The sequence below is a fragment of the Nomascus leucogenys genome, chromosome 16 (genome assembly GCF_006542625.1).
Source record: "Nomascus leucogenys isolate Asia chromosome 16, Asia_NLE_v1, whole genome shotgun sequence".
Lineage (NCBI taxonomy): Eukaryota > Metazoa > Chordata > Mammalia > Primates > Hylobatidae > Nomascus > Nomascus leucogenys.
In genome coordinates this window covers 93,162,997-93,186,440 of record NC_044396.1, presented here as the reverse complement: position 1 = coordinate 93,186,440, position 23,444 = coordinate 93,162,997, and the positions used below count along the sequence as shown (strand labels likewise).

Below are 23,444 nucleotides of genomic sequence, written 5' to 3'. Positions count from 1 at the left end.
GTGAATTAAACCAGCTCATTTGAAAGGAGGAAAAAAAAGTGTCTTCTTTTTAAAATCATTGCTTTTGGCCAGTTGTGGTGGCTCACGCCTCTAACCCAGCACTTTGGAGGCCAAAGCCGGCAGATTGCTCAAGCTCAGGAGTTCAAGACCAGCCTGAGCAACATGGCAAAACTCCATCTCTACAAAAAAAAAATATAGAAAAATTGGCGGGCATGGTGGTGTGCACCTGTAGTCCAGCTAATCAGGAGGCCGAGGTGGGAGGATTGCTAGAGCCCAGGAAGCAGAGGTTGCAGTGAGGTGTGATCGCGCCACTGCACCTGGGTGACAGAGCCAGACCCTGTCTCAGAAAAAATAAAAATAATAAAATCATTGATTTTAATATAGTCGAATTCAACATTCTTTCCCTTTGTGGTTAGTATTTTATATATAATTTATGAATTTTTTCTTTACCATAAAGTCATGACAATATTCTTCTACCCTATCGCCTAGAAGTCTGCTTGCTTTCATTGTTCACATTTGCCTGCTTTTACCACCGCGTTGAGATTTCGGCCCCCTTGGGCCTGACCCCGGGGCGGTCTGAAGGGGTGAGGTTTCACCTTTCCCCTGAGGATATTCAAGCGGCCCCCGCCCTGCAGTGCCGCCTCCGTCCTGAGTCCAGTAGGGCAGGCCTCCCGGTCTTTCTGGGGTGCGATTCCAGTGGTCTGTCACTCCCATGGGTGAGACACTGCCCTCTCTGAGAGGCACGCTCCCCACGGGCAGAGTCAGGGCTGACCTGTGGCCGGGCCTCAGGGCTGGTTCTCCTAACTCCTCGGAACCTGTTGGAGACCCAGCCCCGAGCTAATGGGAGTAACAAGACGGCCCCTTCTTGATGGGGCCTGACCCCACCTCTTGTCCCTGTAATCCCACAAGGCTTACAAAAGCCCTGCTCGGCTGCCAGCTTCTTGGCCACCCCTTCCAGAATCGGCAGCCACAGGAAAAGGCGGCTTCGCGTTCTCCAAGGCTGCTTTGCACGCTCTCTGCAGGCCTTCGAGATGCTCCTGGAGGGGAAGCCGCCTGGACTCCTTGCCCGTCACAACGGGAAGCCCAGAGTGAGTTTCATTTCAGGGAAACCAACCGGGACCTAAGAACACCATGTATTCAAACGCCACGGTCAAGGCATCTTGGTCTGTGGAGTTATCTCTGGCAAAGTCAGCACAGAGCCCGGCTCAGACACGTCAGGTAGTCCTCACGCGGGGCGGCCCTGGTGACGCTGCCTGCTCGCGCAGACAGGGTCTGTCGTGTTCCTGGGTTTCCTGGCCTGCCATGAAGACAGAAAAACTCTCTTATGGGGAAATCGCTTCACACGCAGCTTCTCTGCCCGCCTGAAGCGTGAGCTCCGTGTGTGGATGGCCGGGTGCTCTGTGAAGCCGCGGACACGGCCTGTGAGAGGGGGTGACGCCTACGGCTGACACCTGCAGACGCAGATGCAACAAACAAAGTGACGATTTTAAAAATCCCTTCTGGGCTGGTGCACTGGCTCACACCCGTCATCCCAGCGCTTCGGGAGGCCGAGGTGGAGAGGTATCGCTTGAGCCCAGGAGTTTGAGATCAGCCTAGGCAACGTGGCGAAACCCCGTCTCTACACAAAATTTTTAAAAATCACCTGGTTTCTGTGGCACGTGCCTGGGTTTGGTGGTACAAGCCTGTGGTCCCAGCTACCCGGGAGGCTGAGGCAAGAGGATCGCTTGAATCCAGGAGGTTGAGGCTGCAATGAGCCATGATTGCACAACTACACTCCAGCCTGGGCAACAGAGCAAGACCTTGACTCAAAAAAATAAAAAATACACAAAAAATACAAATCTTTTCTGCCGAGAACTTTATTCCTTTGTTTCCCACACTGTAAACCCTCAGCATAAACTTCCCTGCCGCATTCTCCATAAGCCAGAATTAAAGTATTTTCCACAGTTTAAACGTGCAACTTGACAGCCATCTTTTTTTATACCGAGACCCTTGGCCACGCCCATTTCCTTCTCCTGCCACTACCCTGATGCGGCATGCAGTGTCCCAGGAAAGCCGAGCACAGGAGGCAGGTGCAGCTGCACCCAACGGAGAAGAGGGACTGGCAGGCACTCAGGGCCGCTCAGGGCCACACAGACTCCTTGTCATTCCAGTTTCTATGACGACAAATATCTGAGGCGCCATCACCTTATCACAATGACAAGAGGATCTGATTAAGAGCTTCTGGGGAAACGATGTGAGCGAGAGTGCTTTAGAAAGTGCCAGTGTGTTAGCCAGGCATGGTGGCGGGTGCCTGGGGTCCCAGCTACTCGGGAGGCTGAGGCAGGAGAATCACTTGAATCCAGGAGTTGGAGGTTGCAGTGAGCCAAGATTGCACCACTGCACTCCAGCCTGGGTGACAGAGCAAGACTGTCTCAAAAAAAGAAAGAGCTAGTGTGACCGTCGACTGCTCTAGAAGGTGAGGGATGGCAGCCCTGGGGCGGGAGCTCAAGTGCTGGCCCCATTTCCATCTCCCGTGGGCTCTCTGGCTCCAGTCACTGTGAGACTGAGTCCATGGAGCGGTCGTGCCAGCTGCACACCTGTCACTCAGCACTTCACCTCAGAAAGCAACAGGCACCTTGTCCCCACTTATCCTGTGACACTGGCTCCCCTTTCACTTCAGGGCTGACCCTGAACCCAAACCTAAGCGCATCGGGTTGGCTGAAAACTGGCAGTGAGGAGCAGGCAGAGGGGCCTTACCCGGAGTGTAGAGCAGCACGTCCACCGCTTGTGGGAATGCCTCCCCCGCTGAGGGGTTGATTTTATGCTTCAGTGTTTCCAGGGTTGTCTTCGGAAGCGTCATGGGCACTGAAAAACAAGACACCTGGGTGTTACTGTTGCAGCCTCGAGGAAGCAGACGCGATGCAATGGCCTCACGCTCTCTGATTTCTGCAGAATATCAGCTTGCAGGTAAAACTTCCTAATTTGTGAAGACGAAGCTCTCTTGGACCCGGGACACTGAAAGAAAGCCATGCACCCTCGGCCTCCACTCCTGGTTGTCACCTGATGTGCGAGTGAGTGGCCAGGTGCATCCCCCACCTGTGTCCACACCACACCTCCTTGACCCTGTGCCTCGAGCTGCCTTTGTTTAAACACAGCCTTCTTCTCTGCAGTTGAGCCATCCCATCTGATCTCTAGCTACATCCAAACATGACACAGTGCCCAGCAAAGCGGATATAAAATTCTCCTCAATAACGAAGCCTTCCCAAGATGAAACCCAGAGACCTAACCATGAGCGCAGTTTCCCAGCCTAGAACCAGGGGCATGTTGGACTGGATAATCCTGGCTGTGGGCGAATGCCCGGCATCCTGTGTGCCGTGGGATGTTGAGCATCATAACATGCCCGTAGCAACTCACACACAACCACAGGTATCTCCAGGTGCTGTCAAATGCCTCTCCACAGTGAGGGGGTGCAACATCGCCCCCTGTTCAAAACCACTGCTCCTCAGGATACCCTAATGCTCCTCTTGCTATCCAACCCAACCCATGTTTCCAGGCAAAACCTAAAGCGGCCTCCTGCCCGGAGGCCCCTAGGGCCAGCCTGCTCTGACACCGCCCTCATTCCTGCCCGGAGGCCCCTGGGGCCAGCCTGCTCTGACACAGCCCTCATTCCTGCCCGGAGGCCCCTGGGGCCAGCCTGCTCTGACACGGTCCCTCATTCCCACCTGGAGGCCCCTGGGGCCAGTCTGCTCTGCGGTCCCTCCTGCCAGCCCCTGCAGGCGCCTCGGCCTCCTGCGTCCAGGACTCCCTCAGTCCCCGCCATCCAGGGCCTGCCCCTTAAGTGCTTCTCTTCCATCATTTTGTTACTGTCATGGCAACCTGATGAGATTGGTCCCGTTATCCCCATTTTGAGAAAAGAAAGATGAAGAAACCGACACACGTCGACATCCGTGATCAACTGGAGATCCCACTGTCAGCAGGGGGTCGACCAGGACTCCGCACGAGGCTAGTGGGCTACACCGGGCTGTGGCAAAAGCCAACTGGCCGTGGCCAACGCCTCTTCAGCTCCTGCCTCGGATTATGACATCTTCGGGTATTATTTAATTCTGTACAGTCTGAGACCTTCCATCATGAGTTGACCATAAGCTACTAAATTAAGCTCAGGCTCATGTGTCCTGAGCTTTACACATGGGAAAATGTTTCCGGATTTCTAACGAGGGAGCGGGAGCCAGCGCACCACACCGAGTGACACCAGCGTGGCGGCTCCTCCTCTGCCGTCATGCGCTGCTAACAGAGGTGTTAGAAGGCTTTCCTGTAAACGCCCGACAGAGATTAGGCATGAGTTTGGAATGAGATCAACAGCTGAAGTAGGGGAGTTTGTTTGATTTTGTTCCCAAGGAAAAAAAAAAAGAGCAATCAATTTCTGGTTCCAGAACTATCGGACAAAAGCTCCTTCAAGCCACTCAGCCGGCCTTGCAGGAACACAGGCACCTGAGCCTGGCTGCTGCTGCAGCTCAAGGTCCCCCTGGGTCACGTGGGAGAGGGATTCTGTACCCAGAAAGTGGCAGAGGTCCTGCAGTTGGTGACAGATGCCACAAAGAGAGCAAACTCTGCCCAAGCAAATAAACACATAAGTGAGGTTTGTTCCTAATTCTGGGACGTTTTAAAAAGCCAGAGTCCCCTAGATCTATCCCCAAGGGAAATGAAAACATTTGTGCACACCAGAGCTTGCACGTGAATGCTCACAACAGCCATAACGCAGAGGCCACGCCAGTGCTCACTCACTGATGAAGGGACAGACCAAACGTCCTTCACCCAAACAGTGTCTATCACTCAGTCACAAAAAGACCAGAAAACCCTAGGCTTGAAGATCACCTTTCACAAGAAAAAAATGAGAGTCCAGCACCAGCCTCTATGGCTTCCAGAATGCAAGAGCCAGATGCAAATCTACAGGACGGTCAGAGGATTCCTGTCTGGGGAAGCTGACCCAGTCAAGAAAAAAGCGGATCCTGACATGCAGGGCCTCCACTCACTCATGCAGCGGTGAAGCCCGTCAGTCAACAGGCCGGCTGTGCAGAGGTTCCCAGCTTCTCAGCAGGTGTGTTCCTAACTGCAAGCCCCAGACACCTGCTCCCCACCAGTCAGAGATTCCAGGAGCCGCTCCACAGCCTCCCACAGGTTTCTACTCTGCTTCAGCCAGCCAGAGGAAAGGCTGTTGTCTGCAACTAAGAATCACCACAAATGCTTGCAGTGTACGCTGCAATGCTATCCAGACATTAAAACGACGAGGTGCCTCAATTGGACGGATGAGCAAGGGGCTCCAAGGTGCACTGTGCAGTGAAGGAAGGAAAGATGCTGGACAAGGTGTGCAACTCAAGAGTAAATTACAAATATAAAAGAAAAAACTGGGAGATCTGGGCTTGGTTCTACTTGATAAAACAGACATCGACCAGATAAAATCACTTAAGGCATGCAATCAGGACAATGATCCACGATAAGAACGGGCTTATCTTACTTTCCTTCCTCATCTTATCAAAGTAGGATAACTTGGAGGCAGCGTAGATGGCGCCTGGTGACTGCAGTGTGCCCACGACGGCGTCCATCAGCAAGACGTTGGTCAGCGCCTGCTGGACGTAGTGAGGGTCCTACAACAGAAACACGTGCGTTTCAAAACAGCAAGAATCACTAAGATCAGTTCACTGGAGACCTTGTTGCATCACACAGAACAATCCTTCCAAAATGCATTTTTTCAAAGTGACATGAAGTGTTTAAATCACCGATGAATTTGGATTTTATGTCATATATTTTTTCTCTTACTTAAGACAAATATTGTTTATACCAGGGCTCAGCCAGTGTTTCCTGGAAGGGGCTAGGCAGGAGGCTTTCAAGCTTTGTGGCCAGTCTCAGCTGAGATCAACCACTGCCTGCCACTGTGGCACGGGAGCATCCAGGGACATTTCATAAACAGGCAGGACTGTGTTCCAATAAGACTTTACTCAAAAAGACAGTCCACTGGCCCACGGGCTTTGGTTTGACTATGCTGGTTTATGCTATGTAAACCAGTGGGTATAGCATCAGATGGCTAGTCCAAAAGCCACAGGGCACTGGAATCTTAGAAAGGACCCAGTCACCCTCCGCCCTGTAACCGGAAACTTCCTGTAATAACAGCAGCCCTCCTGCTGTGGCCCCATCTGTTCCTCCTAGCACTGCCACTGTGGTGGGTGCCATCGTCCCCGGCATTTCTCTGAGGATTAGTGGGGCTACGCACCTCTTCATAACCTGGTGAACTGTTCCCTTTCTATGAGTTCCGCGTTCATGGTCTTTGCCCATTTTCTAAGGCGTCTTCCTGTCTTGTGCCGTGCTTGAGCAGCGTGGATGCCTCCCCTACACACCACTGGCCCACGGTTCCCTTCATTACTATGCAATTGTCATTTGATATCATCAAAGCTATCAGTTTGGCCCAAAGTAAATTAAGGTACAACAGTCCCTAGAAAAATCATCTTAACCCTGTGGAAGGAAAGCAGTACTGCCCCTGCCAAATTCCAAATCCTGTGACTATGAAGAGTTGCTCAGAGCAGGGGAGCCCAAAACACCCAACTCCAGCCTGCGGGTGTGGACAGCACCAGCACCGTCCACTCCCGACCCCACTCTCTGGGATGTCGCCAGCCCGGAGCGGGCAGTGGAGCTCCCACACCTGCCCAGACCGCCCTGCGTTTTCTCGTGCTCTTCCCTAGCACCATGAGGCCTCTCGCTGGGTCACACAGACCACGACATCTTCAATGCTTCTGTCAAGATGGTGTCCGACAAACTTACTCTGCTTAACAGACTCAGACCCGAGCCCGAGCACTCACAGCTGAGGACCGCCGCAGGACCCACAGATGGCGAGAGGCCCCCGAGGCAGCCACAGCAAAGGGCAGAGGGGACCCGCGTCTCCCACCTTGTGGTCATCAGCCAGCTTCTTCCCAGCCCACATCTCCTTCACCATCAGGTGCCAAAAGTCACACTCGGTTTTCAGGTTGGCTTCGAAGACTTCTTTCTTGGATGCCACTCTGATTTTTAAAGTGGGTATTCTCCGAAGTAGAAACGCAGTAGTGGTGCTCTTGACCTCCTGCAGTGGCAGAAAAGAAAAGTTAGGAATGTCACACTCAGAGAACATGTGGATTCACCAGAGACAGAGGCAGAGCGGGCTCTGGAATGAAGGGGCAGAGGGGCTGCAGGCACGCACCCTGCTGGCACGCGGAAGGCAGGGCCCCGGGCGACGGGCAGTATTCCCGTGGACGGCAGGTAGGATTCGCCCGCGGTGTGGCACCTTCACCCACCCACACAGCTGGGTTCTCCCAGTGTCCGAAGGCGGCGCATTCTTTCACATCCTTAAATACTTCTCTCTCCCTCTTTTTGTTTTTTTTGGTTTTGTTTTTTTTTAACTTCCGTCTCCCTTTCCTCATACTTATTTACCTTCCTTTGGAATTCTAGAAGGAAGTCTGGCAAAGCAGGTGTGGAGAAAAGCATAAGCTGAAGGCCAACAGCAAGAGGTGGATCTACTGGCTGAGCATTTACTATGGTCTGCGGCTGTGGCTTGACTGCCTCTCCGGCTTCTATGACCGCTCAGCAGGTGATCACATAAAACATTCATGTATCTGACACGCCTCTCATAGTCCCCTTAAATCTGGGAAAACAACTATAAGGCGTAAGCGGATCAGGATGAAATTCAGATTTCCCCGACAGGGAAGATGACTACCTTTAGAGTATAATGTTAAAACTGTTCGAAGATTTTTCAGTTGTTACAAGATAAGCTTGTTATGTTTTATATGAACCAGGTCTGACTGTGACTAGAAAACGTGAGCTACTGTAGCTCACCGTGGCTGGCGCACGGCAGTTTCTCAGTAAACATCTCATGGATGAACGAACGCGTCCTACTGGCCCTAATGAGAACGTCAGCCCACATTGCTTCTTACTTCCTGCCTCCCAGATACAAGTCAGCTGTGTCAGAGAATCAGTTACCATTCTAAGCATGCTCCATATGTAAACTCTTCAATCCCCACCACCCACTGAGAAGGTATCAGCCTTATTCCTGCTTTACAGATGAGCAAACTGAGGGACAGGAAGGCAAGCAGTCTGCAGAAGAGCTGCAGCTGGCACTTGGCACGGCTGGCAGACAGCTCAGGGCCCACTCCAGCCATCTGCCTCCTAAACACAGGTGGGGTCTGGCACCGTCTGCCCGTGCTGTCCTTACCTCGATATTTCTGAAGGTGGAAATCTCCACGTAGCCTGGCCTTCCTTCAGTTAGGAGGAACAGGCGCTTCTGGGTCATGGCGATCTTGCCAACGCCCAGGTTCGTCTTGACGGAGCTGGACAACTTATACACACACTCGCTTTTATGCAGGTGTTCCATCACCAGCCACGGCTGACTGACCTCCTGGGCTTCTGCTTCCGTCTCCTTCCAGCAGTTGTAGAAATCTTTGAATGTTTCTGGGTCGATTTGTTTCTCCTGTCCTTAGTTTGATAAGAAGAAAAGAGAGGTATCTTACAGCCACATACCTCGGGAGCCCCAAGGGCTTCTCCATGACCTGAAGAAACCACGCACTACCGAACCCGGCAGCAGGTGGCGCCAGCACTCAGGGCGCTGGATGGAAACTGCCTAGAAGGTTTCCCAGGGTCTTCCCCGGCATCCCAGGTGTGTCCTGCTGTCAAGGGAGGGACACACGATCTAGGCTGAGCCCGCAGCCCTTTCCAGCCACCCGCTCTGGGATGGCTATGGGACCTGCTTCAGGTAGGTAGTCACAGCAACTCTTACCTTTGGTAGAAAAGTCCTTCCGGACAAGGACACTCTTCCAATGGTGGCAAAGACCTTCCTCATCACTAGAACTGGTGGCCACTGTCTCGGGGTCACGAGGGGAGCTAGTCCTAGGATGAAGCTAACGCCGGGAAGGTTGGATCCTTAGCGACACTGCCCTGCCACTGGGTCGGCCTCGCCCGTAACTGGCCCGACCTCCGCACTCTTTGGTTACGAGCAAATCATTGACTTTTGTTGTTTGCAACTGAAATCACCTCCACTGATGAGAAGCAGTAACTTTCCCATGAGGCCAGCACTCACGGGCTCTGGAATCAGAGGGGCCTGAGCCTGAAGCCCGGTTCACTACCATTCAGAGACTTCTGGCAAGTCGCGGAACGAACCTGCTTATCCGTCAGCTGGAGATGGGACGACCCCTCGGAAATCCCAAGTCCCTGCCTGCCTGCTCGGCTCTGCCTCCACTCTGTGTCCTGAGCCTGCCTGTCCCTCTCTCCGTCTCCTGACGTGCGGCAAGTCCCCCTCAATTCTGCACAGGAAAACCCTCCTCAGTGGCTCCTGCCTTCAGAGCCACCCGCACTCACAGCCTGCTTTGCTTGGCACTCAGAGCCACTTTTCTAAAACGCAAGGAGGAGCTCCCGCTCCCGTGTTTAACACTCAGGGCTGCTTCTGTAAACCACAGCCACACTCCTCCAAGATTGGACCCCACCTACCCACCCCACAGCCCAGCCGTTCCAAGCATGCTCCCAAACAGGTCGTGTTGTTACACGCACACACACACACACACACTCATCCTGCCTGCTCACACCAGGAAACGCCTACCCAACCCTCAACACCCAGGTAGGCATGCCCACACACAGCCTTCCCTGATAAGGCAGAGACATCCTGGCCAGGCCACTGCTGAGCTGCACACATGCTTCCCTTATGGCACTGCCGTATCCAGCAACACTTGCTACACCCCAAGAACCACAATCCACTCTGAACCCTTACAGCCACCTTATGAGGTGGCTCATTCACAAGGGGAAACAGACACGGAGAGGAAAGCCCTTTGCCAGCAGACCTGGGCCGTGAGGCCAGGCAGACGGTCTGCCCAGAGCTGGGGTATGGCTTCCCTGCTGGTCGCTGCTGGAAAGGGGAGTACCTGTGACCTCAGATCCTCAGATCCTGAGCCTGAAACAGCAAAAGACGTGGCTAATGGTCCAGCTCCGCCACGCCCCGTTCTGATTCCATACCAAAGCGTCAACAGCGACGCCTGTCCAGGGAATCCGCTATCATGGCCACAGTTGAGTCCAGGACGACTGAGTCGTCACGGCAGCAACTAAAAGAGGACCGCCACAGGAAGGAAGCTGGTGCTGTCACAGGCTCAGGAGGAAATTTCCTCGACTCTTAACATCTCACTTCCGAGTCACAGGCCCTGCGGGCCCTGCGGGGGTGAGCTGAGCGGGAAGGCAGGCCTCAGCACGCAGGGCAGGCGCCAGGTGGTTATGCGAAAATCTCCCCCAGGTGGTGGGATTCCCAATGAATTATTCTTTTTGCCTGTGTGTATTTTCTAATCACCAGATCCAAACGGAAGAGAAGTATGCGCCAGTAAGGGTCTCTCTAGGCCCAGCGCGATTGTTCCAAAGAAGTCACAGAAGAAGACAAAGGAGGGTGCTATGGCCCAGTGGGCGGGGCCTGTCAGGCCAGGTCTCTGCAGCCCCTGTGCCGGGCAGCAAGGTCATCTGTGAGGTCGCGAAGAGCATCTGGGTCCTCTCCTGCCTCCATACCTAAGATGGTTTGCCAGAGTCCGTCTTCTGCTTTGGAAATACCGTTCAATGCAGCCACCTCCACCTCTGACTGGGGCGCCTCAGCCTACACTTCCCAAGGGTTCTGAGTTGCTGGATTTATTTTAGTTTTTATTTTATTTTATGTATTTCATTTTTTTTAAATTTAGAGACAGGGTCCTGCTCTGTCACCCAGGCTGGAGTGCAGTGGCGTGATCACAGCTCACTGCAGCCTCAAATTCCTGGGCTCAAGCCATCCTCTAGCCTTGGCCTCTCGAAATGCTAGGATCACAGGTGTGAGCCAAGGCGCAGACTCTGGGTTTGAGGCAGAAGCACTTGTTATGTGAATCACATCACATAAAACAATCTTTTGGTCAGGTGGCCAGGCGAGGAGAGGCCCAAGAAACAGGAAAAGGAGAGCAAGTGAGAGTGAATCGGCGAAGCCATCACCTAATGAAGGCGCCAGACACCCTGTGTGTGGAGCCCCAGCCATGGGTCCTGCCCCTTGCGCCACTCAGGGCAAATCTTCTTGCTACCTGGTCCACAGCAGTTACTGGGGCTGGGCAGGGTGAAGTGTGTGTCACCAGAGCCTGACACAGCTTCTTCTCATAGACAACAGCGCTGACCTCAGTGCGAGGGTGCTCAGGGCTCTAGAAAACCCCAACCAAGGGAGGAGCAACAAGACCAAAGAAGTCCCATCAGGCAAGAAACAACACTCACTGCAGCTGCCGCCAGTGCTCAGCCAGCCTGTGGACACCACGCCACTAGCACTGCAGCAGAACAAGACAGTGCATGCCCAAGGTCACTGTGCAAACCCACCACCGTGCACACCCACAGACACTGCGCACACCCACGGCCACTGTACCCATCCAGACACCGTGCACACCTACCACAGTGCACACCCACAGACACTGTGCACACCCACCACTGTGCACACCCACCGCCACTGCACACACCCACAGTGCAGCACGCCCACCACTATGCTCACCCAGACACTGTGCACACCCACAGTCACTGCACACCCACTGTGCATGCCCACCATGCACACCCACCACCACTGTGCACACCCACACTATGCAGCGTGCCCACTATGCTCACCCAAGACACCGTGCACACCCACAGACACCGATATGCACACCCACCGTTCACACCTACCACAGTGCACACCCAGACACTGCACACCCACCACCATGCACACCCACGGCCACTGTGCACACCCACTGTGCATGCCTATCACCATGCACACCAACACCGTGCACATCTGTGCACATCTAGGCACTGTGCACGCTTACTGCAGTGCACACCCACAGCCACTGTGCACACCCACCACTATGCACACCCACAGCCACTGTGCACACCCACAGCCACTGTGCACACCCACCACTATGCACACCCACAGCCACTGTGCACACCCACGGCCACTGTGCACACCCACAGCCACTATGCACACCCACAGCCACTGTGCACACCCACGGCCACTGTGCACACCCACAGCCACTGTGCACACCCACGGCCACTGTGCACACCCACAGCCACTGTGCACACCCACCACTATGCACACCCACAGCCACTGTGCACACCCACCACTATGCACACCCACAGCCACTGTGCACACCCACCACTATGCACACCCACAGCCACTGTGCACACCCACTGTGCACGCCTACCACAGTGCACACCCAGACACTGTGCACACACAGCACCATGCACACACACTACTGTGCACACCCATGGCCGCTGTGCACACCTATGGCTACTATGCACACCCAAAGCCACTGTGCACACACACCAACACTGCATACTTATGACCACTGTGCACATCTGTGGACACCAGGCACACTCACGAGCCCGTGTGATCCACAGCAGCTGTCATGCACGTGGTTGTTGCACACGCCCATGTGGGCACAATGCCCAGTCCTCATTTGTCTCCAGTTTCACACAAACACCAGCCGTTAACCTCTCTCGCGTCAACCACACGCCTCCAATACAACTGTGCCTGCTCAGCTAGGCGGCGTGCAGGCGACGTCACCATTGGAGCTGTCCATGGACGTCTTGCTTCTGCACGGCCACGCTGGAGGTGGCAGACACGTCAGCATCCCTGGGGAGGGCCACCTCACGGGCGCAGCTGCAACAGGGAACATATTGGCCTTGCACTGTTAATAGCATATTTTGCCATTAAAGTATGTAATGATGAAATTGCAATAATTTTTTCAGTAAAATCTCTGATGTATTCTTATATCACATAAATTCGTCCAAAGATGGTGACATTGAGCTCTGACCAAACCTTGTTGTTTTTTTTAACAAATGCCCATTTGGCCAAAACATATATTAGGTCTGCTTTACATTGGTAACTTCAGGCTCACATATCCCAGAATCAAGACCATTTCCTAACCTAATCGGCAATGTAAGCAAGGCCAAAGTGACAACAGGGCCACTGATGGCATTATCACAACCAGCCACGTCTGCTGGACAGGGCCCACACACCCTTCCCGGGCTCCCTTGCAACTTGGGCGGCCACATGACACGATTCTGCCCAATGAGAGGAAACAGAAGTCACTGTGTGGCGGGGTGGGGGTGCCTTAAAAGATGGACGGACCCTGCTTTTGTGGTGCTGATGCCCACAGGCTGGCTCGTGACCGGGAGACAGCAGGCCGCTCCAGGCCACAGAGGAGTGACAGAAGGAGCTGGCCCTAGATGACACGGAGAAGCTGCCATGTATGCCCTGGACTCCTGTCACGTGAGAGACAGTCACCCGCAGTGGGATTCAGCCCCTGCCCTGCCCCCCAGGTGGCTCCTGGGTGGTGCTCATCATCCATGGGAGCTCGATGGAAGTGGGGCCTGCCCTGCCCTGCTTGGCTGGTGCATCATCTCAGTGTCCCCGAGGCACAGCATGGGGAGTGACCACAGAGCATCTGAGCTCACCCTCATCGGACTCCACAACTGGGACCAGTGAGGCCATGATCTGATGGCTTCTGAGCTCACCCTCATCAGATGACTCCACAACTGGGACCAGTGAGCACACAACCTGATGGCTTCACCATGCAGGGAGAGGTACAGTGCACACACACACACACACACACACAGACACACACAGTCTCATACACATATACACACATACACATTTTCACACCCACACACATTCATATACACACATACACACTCATACACTCGGCCATGACATCCCTCAGAGCCCACGGGCAAGATAAGCAAGGAAACTGCATTCCGCAGCGCTTGTTTCACAGCTGGAAGAGCGACCTGCCGGGCCTCTGTCACCACGACAGCTTTTCCCAAGGGCCTGAAGAGCCCTACACATCCCTAAGGAAAGGAGAAGCAGCCCAAGATAAAAATGGGCAAAGACCATGACAGCACAGCGCACAGAAAAGCAACCAGAACTGCTTCCGAGCACGTGTGCTGTTTGTGACGTCAGCGTGGCATCCTTGCACACTCACAACGGGCGAGAGTCGCAACTGAGGAACGTGTGCTGCCTGGGAGCATGGAGGCGCGGCCCTCGCCAAGCCCGACCGACGGTTCTCACATGTCAAAGCAGGCCTTGGGTACACATCTCAGAGGAACTGACCCCACATACTCCAGGAAACAGGTGCGACACCACTGATGGTGAAACAGGTGGACAAATGGTGCCCACACACTACATACAGCACAGGCAGTGGTTGAAGTGAACGAACCCAACGGATGTGGAGCAACACAGATACGTCTCGAAAACACCATGAGTAAAACAGCACGTGCAAACGCAGACATCCGGTGTGACAATTCCCATTCTCCCATTTTTGTGTTTAAACTCACGAAACCTAGGTACTGTGTCAGGTGCATCCATTTGTAGTAAATGCATAAAAACATGGCCAGAAAAGAAAGCTCCAGCTTGGGACAGTGGCTCCCTCTGGGGAGGGAGGGAGAGAGGCACACGGAGCCCCCGCTGGGTCTAAGCACGAGCCCACTGCACTCCATGGGAAACGCAGCAGGTGTTAGTCTGGGCGCAGAACCCTGGCATTTGTCGCAGGACCCTGGCATTTGTCGCAGGACCCTGGCATTTGTCGCAGGCCCCTGGCAGGGTCCCGTGTCCCTGCTGTTGCATGTGTCTGCAGCATTTCAGCCGAGGCCATGGTTCTGTCTAGATGCTGGGCAATTCTCCCAGACAAGGAGCGTCTTCATCTCCCATCAGCAATTCTACATCCCTTCCACCCACACAGAGCACAGCTCAGAGCCCAGCCTGTAGACAGGCTGTATAAGATCTCAGCGACAGGCACATTGCCTAAGGGCCCCGCCAACCACACCCGTTCCCAGGTAAGTGCCCAGAGCAACCGTAAAGACCACGGTGCTGCAGCGCTCTTGCCTGCCACCTGCTGGCAGCTTACCTCACCACTGCTGTTACCTGACCACTGTCGTGAAGTATTTAAAATACATGGGGCCAGGCGCGGTGGCTCACGCCAGTAATCCTAGCACTTTGGGGGGCCAAGGCAGGTGGATCACCTTGAGGTCAGGAGTTCGAGACCAGCCTGGCCAACATGGTGAAACCCTGTCTCTGCAAAAATACAAAAATTAGCTGGGTGTGGAGGTGCATGCCTATAATCCCAGCTACTCAGGAGGCTAAGACAGGAGAATCACTTGAACCCAGGAGGCAGAGGTTGCAGTGAGCCAAGATCGTGCCATTGTACTCCAGCCTGGGAGACAGAACAAGACCCTGTCTCATAAATAAAGTAAAATAAAATATATGGGCCTGGCACAGTGGCTCACGCTTGTAATCTCAGCACTTAGGGAGGCCAAGGTGGGTGGATCACTTGAGCCCAGGAGTTTGAGACCAGCCTGGGCAACATACTGAAACCCTGTCTCTACAAAAAATACTAAAATTAGCCGGGCACAATGCCGCGTACCCGTAGTCCCAGCTACTCGGGAGGCTGAGGTGGGAGGACCGCTTGAGCCCAGGAGGTGGAGGTTGCAGTGAGCTGTGATTGCGCCAGTCCACTCCAGCCTGGGCGACAGAGCCAGTCCCTGTCTCTAAATAATAAAATCTGTGATGGTGCCAGGCGTCTTCTTACCTACAGTCAAGGCCTCGAACAGCCGGTGTATGGTGCTGGCGTCCTTCACGATCCCTGACTCCTGGACCCGCTTCATGAAGTCGCCCAGCTGCATGTGCTTCTTGGGCAGCTCGAAGTTCTTCACGTGGTCGTCCAGCTTCGAGGCCTCATGCGGCTTGTCCAGGATCTCGCTGATGAGCCTCATCAGCTCCGGCGCCTGCTCCGCCTGCGCCCGCTCGGGGGCAGACATGGATTCCACTGTCCTCTTCACCAAATCAGCGGGAAAGATCCGTATGTCTGTTTTATACAGATTCTGGAAGTCCAAGAGGGCGTTCAGCAGCTGTCCTTGCATCAGATAAACAAGCCCTCGGAGGTACGAATAACGGGCCTGGAGCAGAGAGTTATCGGGGGCCAGAAATTTCATGGCGTTGCTCAGCATGGAGACAAAGTCAGCATAGTATGCCTGCACGCAGTTGCTCTCCAGCGGAAAGTGGATTTCGGGAATCTTGAATGTATATGGGGACTTCGGCGTGACATTCAGAACTAAAACATTAAGGGGAAAAAAGGAGACCATTAGCACAGACCTTACAAATGAGCACGTGTCCCTGTCACATCATCTTGTCAAGGAAAATGTTTCTCTGGATGCAAAATAAAATGAGAATGGGTGTGCTCCCTCCAGAAAGCTCCACACACCCGCCCCCCAGGAGGCATGAGAGAACCCTCACTTTGCTTCCATGGTACCCCAAGGAGAACAGCAGCTAGCATTCACTGAACAATTTGGTTTGCTACAACTAGTAATACTACTGAGGTATTGGGTACTGAGGCTTTATTTGAGGATGAAGCTAATAGCCTAAGCCAAGATGTACTTGCTAGGCACGATGAAGCCCTTTAGAACCATTGTTTCATTTACCTTAAAGACAACTGAGGACAGGGGTATTATTACTATAGTCCCGTTCTACAGATGTGGAAACCGAGGCTTCCACAGCCTGGGTTACTTGTCCCAGGTATGCAGCAACTAAGTGCCTGAGCCAACTTCAACCAGGTGTGTGTCTCACACCAACTCCGTCTACAGATATTACCTAAGGGCCCTCTGGGTGCTAGGCACCAACTGAGTGCTGGGTTTCCTCTTCTCCCAGGAGCTGCAGTGGACCGAGAGAGGAGGAGGAGGGTCACGGGGACTCCAGGGGAAGGTTCCGAGGGCAGGGAAAGCGGAGCATGCTCCCAGGGTGAGTGGGCACAGGGTATCTGCCAGCGGCAGACTGACAGGTGTTCGGAAGAGGAACCACAGAACCAGGGAGGTGAAGTCACCTGCCCAGGGTCACACAGCCAGGGGCAGAAGGCTCGGACCCCACAGTGGCCTCCAGAATGTTCGCTCTGAGCTCCAGCACTCAGCTGATAAAGGCAACGTGGTCTGTCATTCACGCGCACTGCCCCTGCTAGACCATAGCCCTCGGAGTCATCAAGGTGTCACTCATGTGGCTCCTGGGGTCCCAGCACAGTGATCAGGAGGAACCACATGGTGCTTGCTGCCTGGGCCCGAGACAGCAGCAGCAGGTGCCCTGGGGGTCAAGGCCCCGGCCTCCCAACAGTTTCTCCCATCCACTAGGGACAGGACGTACCTCCCCGAGAAGGCACGAGGCTGGGCTTGGCCTCTCCATGCAGTCCCATCTCTGTGGAAATGTCCCAACCACAGTCACAGCCCCCTCCCCATCCCTGGCCCTGCTCACTTTAGCCCTGGCCCTGGAATGCCAGCTCCACGAGGGCAGGGGCACTGGGCTTCTTCACAGCTCTGGCTCTACAAAGTGCCTGGTGCACCCTACCTCCTATCACACGTGGGTATGTGTCAATATGTATTTATACACATGCAATCCACACATACAGAGACACGCAAAGCCTACACCTGTGAAGGATGCTGAACTATGCCGAGCCCCCGTTATCTTTTGCAGTGACACTGGGTGGCAGAAAATACAGACAAGAAATAATTTTCTAGAAGGCATACCATTGGCAAAATGAATATTCTAAACATTTCAAATAACTCAACTGCTAAAACAAGCCCACTCGTCTCTCCTGAAACAAGTTCCAGTTTTGCTCAATGACTGCGGTGCAGGAACGGTGGGACCGACACACAGCACCACGGTGAGGGGCAGCCCTTACCTGCGCTGCTGCCCCTACAGCCTGCGGTGTCCGTCAGCCGGAGCGAGGAGTTCCTGGGTGCCAGCTCAGGCATGGCAATGTCCTGCAGGTTGGGCATGCTGACCACCATGCGCCTGTGGGTGACGGGCAGGTGCGAGGACTTCCGAGAGGCTATCTTCTCAACGGTCGGTCTCCTTGGACTTAGCAGCATTCCATTTATTCTGGGGTAGGAAAAAGCAATGCTTTACTTTATAGACACAATAATGATTGAAGAATAAGCCTAAACTAAGCATTTTTCCCAGTGTGATGAAGAGCACGTGATACTCTTGGACACCAGGGGAAAACAGACTGGTAAGAACGTGTTGCCCAAATCTCACCAAGTGCAGCCTCACGGGGACCCAGACGGAAGCCCAGAAGAAACCAGCATAAGCCAACAGGGGCCCTGACTGCAGCGGACGCATGTTGGAGGGGACTCAGGAAAAGAGCAAGGAAGAGATGGAAACAGCAGGCTTTGAGGATGGGGGGAGGTGGGAAGAGAGAGGAGATGGGAGAGAGCAGCACCAAGGAGGACGCAGGGCCACAAACCACACGGAGCACGCTAACATCGGGCATGTTTCAAGCGTTCCCTCAAGAAGCAGAAACAGGCCAGGAGTGGTGGCTCATGCGTGTAATCCCAGCACTTTGGGAGGCTGAGGTGGGTGGATCACCTGAGGTCAGGAGTTCCAGACCAGCCTGGCCAACATGGAGAAACCCCGTCTCTACAAAAATACAAAAATTAGCCAGGCGTGATGGTGGGTGTTTGTAATCCCAGCTACTCAGGAGGCTGAGGCAGGAGAATCACTTGAACCCAGGAGGAGGCAGAGGTTGCAGTGAGCGGAGATTGTGCTACTGCACTCCAGCCTGGGCAACAAGAGCGAGACTCCAACTCAAAAAAAAGAAGTAGAAACGTAGAGAGCAGAGCTTCCTAGCTGTCGCCCAGTTCATCATGAGTTTCTAAGCACAAGGCATTTCCCATTGACTTTCTCATTTACTCATTGGAATAAAACTGAGGTCCTTGAATACTGTGATTCCTAAAGAGCTGCGGATCCAAAATGCGACAGTGAAGCACCTGTCCTCCTCTGACTGGGTGTCGAGGTCCATCTGAGCAAAGGCGTCCACCCTCCTGTTGAGCCGGGCTTTGAGAAAAGAATGGAACATGTAGGTGTCTAAGACCTGGAAGAGAGAGGGGCTGGTCACTGGGCTGCGCCGACTCCCCAAGTCCCTGCTCCAAAGCCCCTGAGCCTCCTGGCACAGAACTGGGCACCACCACTCACGCCCAGTGGATACTGACTGAGTGAATGAACTCGAGGGTTTTCTGCTCTTCCTCGTTCACACAGGAGAAGAAATGGCTGCCATACATTCACACACTGCATCCCACACGCCCACCCCGTGAACAAAAGAGTATTTCCTCATAGCTACAAGAGGTGGACACGTTCTGGCCATGAGGCAGTAGACAAGGCTCAGACATATCCTCCCGACATAAACTGTGAGGAACCTCGATAAAAAAGGGGAAACGACTGTTTTCAGACGCTGGACGAGAGGCAGGCTCGTGGCTGGTGCAGCTCCAGCACTGAGGGCATGGAGGGAGCTCACAGAGGCTGAGGCAGCTGGAAGCCTCGGGCAGGGCTCTGGAGAGGAGGGAAGGATACAGGGAGCTCCGGGAGCCTGCATCAGGGTCTCCCTAAGCCTTTGCTGAATACCCCGCTGCCCAGTCATAGGGCAAAACCGCATCAAACCAAAGAACGACTGGGAAGCTATAAGCAAAACAACTCTCCAAGCTCACAGGGCAGAGAGCCAGTCACGCTCCCAACAGCCAAGGCGGAGGGCCCTGGCTGGACCCCCCAGCCATTCAGGAGACACCCGGGGCAGGGCACATCACTTAGCAGATGGGCTAGGCTATAAACCAACCCTAGAGAAAGGCTGTTCTCGGCCCACCCCAAAGCTGTAAAAACAAACCTCAAAAGGATCAAGGGGCTCTTCAGGCAGCTTCAATTGCCTGCCAGGGCAAAGCCCCCAAGGTGATTATTTTTTTGTAATAGTCACAAACGGAAACAACCCAAATGCTCAGTAGCAGGTGGACAGAAGAACGAAGCGCACGCTGTCCCAACCACGGGACATTCCTAGCAAAAAAAGGAGCTGCCGCAAAAAAGGAGCTGCTGCTGAGACACACAATAGCCCAGCTCGGTCTGAGGCAGGAGGCTGAGGGAGACAGGCAGACAGCGCGCAGACCGCAGGACTGCACGGCGCGAGACTCTGAGATGGGCCAACCATCTACGGGGACGCACACAGGTTGCCAGGACCTGGGGAGGGATGGGGTAGACTGGGGCCATGGAAATGTTCTATGTCCAGGTTGAGGAAGTGGTGATACAGATATGTACATTTGTCAAAATCCATCAAACCACACACTTAAAATGGCCATATTTTAAATAAATTATACTTTTTTTTTTTTTTGAGGTGGAGTCTTGCTTTGTTGCCCAGGCTGGAATGTAGTGACACCACCTTGGCTCACTGCAACCTCCACCCCCGGGTTCAAGCAATTCTCCTGCCTTAGCCTCCTGAGTAGCTGGGAGTACAGGCGTGCACTACCACGCCCGGCTAATTTTTGTATTTTTAGTAGAGACAGGATTTCACCATGTTGGCCAGTCTGGTCTCGAACTCCTGACCTCAGGTGATCTGCCCACCTCGGCCTCCCAAAGTGCTGGGATTACAGGCATGAGCCACTGTGCCTGGCCATAAGTAAATTATACTCTTAAAAAGCTGATTTTTTTTAAAAAGAGGGAGAGCCACATGATCAAAAGGAATCATGCTAAAACAAACTTTTTGGAAAAACTGATACACTTGAGAACACTTATTTTGAAAAGTATTTAAATACAGAAAAGTATAATGGATTGAACACACACAGGCACACCCAAATCCCATAGCTCTCACCTGCTTATAAAACCGATGGTCCCCTGGAGCCCTGGTTTTGAGAAATTCTTCACTATTAAAGACTCTGTGTTCATAATTTAAATGATTCTTTACATCCCTAACAAAGAGAAAGATAGTCTGAGTGCTAAAACATTCTTAAATACATGAAAAATATACCACTTTTAGTAGCAGAAAAATGGTTACAAGAGATACAAACTTTGAAAAAGCCGTGTTCTTCAGAAAGATTCTTGATTACCAAAATGATACGATATGGATGTATTTTGTGGTCAAGCATAAATTTCCCCCAACTAGAATGAAACTCCATGAGGCAGTGTTTCTGTTCTCACCTTCCTCCAGCCCACTAGTTCCTTATGCAAATTAAGACACAAAAGTCAGTTGCGGTTCACACACATGAAACTGAGTTCAGGGTGGGGAGCCCAGAGGGGCAGCCAGACTCTCCAAGTGCTGACCAGCTAGGCCGCCAGCCTTCCCGGACAAGTCACTTAACCTCTGTGTTTGTTTGTTTGTTTGTTTAGACAGGGTCTCGCTCTATGGCCCAGGCTGGAGTGCAGTGGCACAATCTTGGCTCACTGCAACCTCTGCCTCCCAGGTTCAAGTGATTCTTCTGCCTCAGCCTCCCGAGTAGCTGGGACTACAAGTACACACCACCATGCCTGGCTAATTTTTATGTTTTTAGTAGACATAGGGTTTCACCACGTTGGCCAGGCTGGTCTCAAACTCCTGACCTCAGGTGATACACCCACCTCAGCCACCCAAAGTGCTGGGATTACAGACGTGAGCCACCGCGCCCGGCCCACTTCACCTCTTTGTACCCAATTTCCTCAGATCATGTTACAAACTCATCGAGATTTTAGCACATGATCTCCTAGATCTAAAGTAATATACAAATAGAATGAATAACCTTACAGGGCATAGTCAGTACATAATGTGTTCAGTGTTTTCTTGGAGAGAATAAGTTATTTCATCTAGGGGAAATAAAGTTTTATCATATGTAATCATATTTTCTGCTTCTTTTTTTTAAAGAGCCAGGATCTTGCTATGTTGTCCAGGCTGGTCTCAAACTTCTAGGCTCAAGGGATCCTCCCGCCTCAGCCTCCCGAGTGGCTGGGACTATTTTGCTTTTCTGTCAACTCATTGAGCTTGTAAAATATTAAGAAATTTAAAAAAATTGTTCATAAAATATTTCATCTTCAGAGAACAAAAGGAAAACAACATATTTAGGACCACACTAATTATGCCTCTTTGAGCAGAGATAATATCACGTGTCTGTAATACACCATCCCATTTTTTCCTAATAAATTATTCGCTTTATGCAAACAAATACATCAAAAGAATAGGCCATTCAGGCTGGGCGCTATGGCTCACATCTGTAATCCCAGCACTTTGAGGGGCTGAGGCAGGAGGATCACCTGAGGTCAGGAGTTGGAGACTAGCCTGGCAAATATGGTGAAACCCCGTCTCTACCAAAAATACAAATAATTAGTTAGGCGTGGTGGTGGCAGGCGCCTGTAGTCCCAGCTACTTCAGAGGCCGAGGCAGGAGAATTGCTTGAACCTGGGAGGCGGCGGTTGCAGTGAGCCCAGATGGCGTCACTGCACTCCAGCCTGGGTGACAGAGTGAGACTCCGTCTCAAAAAAAAAAAGGCCATTCAAATTTCTGTTTTGAAATAATCACGCAGAGTACGATCAAGCCAGCAGGCTCTGTGCTAACCCCTCCCAAAGTGGAAGGCCCCTCAAGAACAGAGGAGGCCAGCATCGGGGGTGCCTCCTTCACTGCTGGACTCAGGGAGCAACCAGCAAGAAGGAGAGGAGGAACACCGCCAGAGAAAAGGAGAAAGGGTGGGAGAAGCCCAAAGGCTTTTGCATTAAAAGTACTTATCTATGAAGCTATCATTTCTGCCATACGTTCCTTAAATGACTGCATATTCAGGCCAGAAATAGCAACTCAATACCTGTACCGTATCACACTGAAATAAACACACTTGACTTGTCCACTTAACCAATTCTAGCTCAAGTGCTGGGGAAGCAATAGCATGCAGGAGGTAGCTAATGCTGTAATTACTGGAATGAGGAGAAAGAAAACTTGCTAACAGGCATCTTGAGTGCCCCACCCATCCTGTGGCTCTCCCATAGATGGTTTCATGATCTAGCTTATGAGTCACATCAAAATGGCCTGTCTGTCCCTCACTAGCCCCTGGATGCAGGCCTCTCAGGACAGAGCCCTCCGTGGACTGAGCCAGAGCCTGGAGCCAGCACAGGCCAGAGTAACAGGTGCTCCCCGCAGGTTTATCAGATTTGTGTCTTCCTAGAGGGCTGTCCCAAAACAGCCACCTGCAGGGGGTCACCAGGAGAGGGTGTTAGGAAAGCACAGTCACCAGCAGGAGAGGGCGTTAGGACGGCACAGGCAAGGTCAGAATCAAAAGAACAAACTCCCTGTAACTGCTGATTGTTACAGTCACAAGAAAAGCTTTGGCAGGGGGCGGGGACCACTCATGTTTGCCAGGCAGATGGTACTAATGGCCTGCCCTCTGGGGGGTGGTGCACGAGCCGCATAGAATGGATGGCTCCTTATGGACACAGGGAACGTTCTCTCACGTACCTGAAGATGCTCACAAGCAGCTGCAGGGTGGTCTGCTGTATCTGGCAGTTGAGTTTCTGCTGCCAGGACCGCCGGTGGGCTCGGCCCTCCTTCAGGTCTGTGCTGGAGAGGAGGTGGGCGGCGTGCAGCTCGTGGTGGAGCTGGAGGCTCTGCACCCTAGAAGGAGGCAGATCGGAGCTGGCTCAGCCC

General features: G+C 53.0%; 1 protein-coding gene across 8 annotated transcripts in view; it reads right to left on the bottom strand.

The window, feature by feature from the left end:
• DENND3 (DENN domain containing 3) overlaps window positions 1-23,444 on the bottom strand; it is a 67,183-nt gene that overhangs the window by 12,198 nt on the left and 31,541 nt on the right. For all 8 annotated transcript variants that reach the window (XR_004026255.1, XM_030795509.1, XM_030795507.1 and 5 more), the window contains 9 exons: window positions 23,256-23,411; window positions 20,658-20,754; window positions 18,799-18,902; window positions 17,712-17,911; window positions 15,579-16,100; window positions 8,210-8,469; window positions 6,914-7,084; window positions 5,492-5,621; window positions 2,737-2,844 (listed from right to left, as the gene is read on the bottom strand). Coding sequence is in view for 7 of the 8 variants with exons in the window: in XM_030795509.1 (XP_030651369.1) it covers window positions 2,737-2,844; window positions 5,492-5,621; window positions 6,914-7,084; window positions 8,210-8,469; window positions 15,579-16,100; window positions 17,712-17,911; window positions 18,799-18,902; window positions 20,658-20,754; window positions 23,256-23,411 (1,748 nt within the window). In the remaining variant the exon portion in view is untranslated. The remainder of the gene's footprint in view (window positions 1-2,736; window positions 2,845-5,491; window positions 5,622-6,913; window positions 7,085-8,209; window positions 8,470-15,578; window positions 16,101-17,711; window positions 17,912-18,798; window positions 18,903-20,657; window positions 20,755-23,255; window positions 23,412-23,444) is intronic.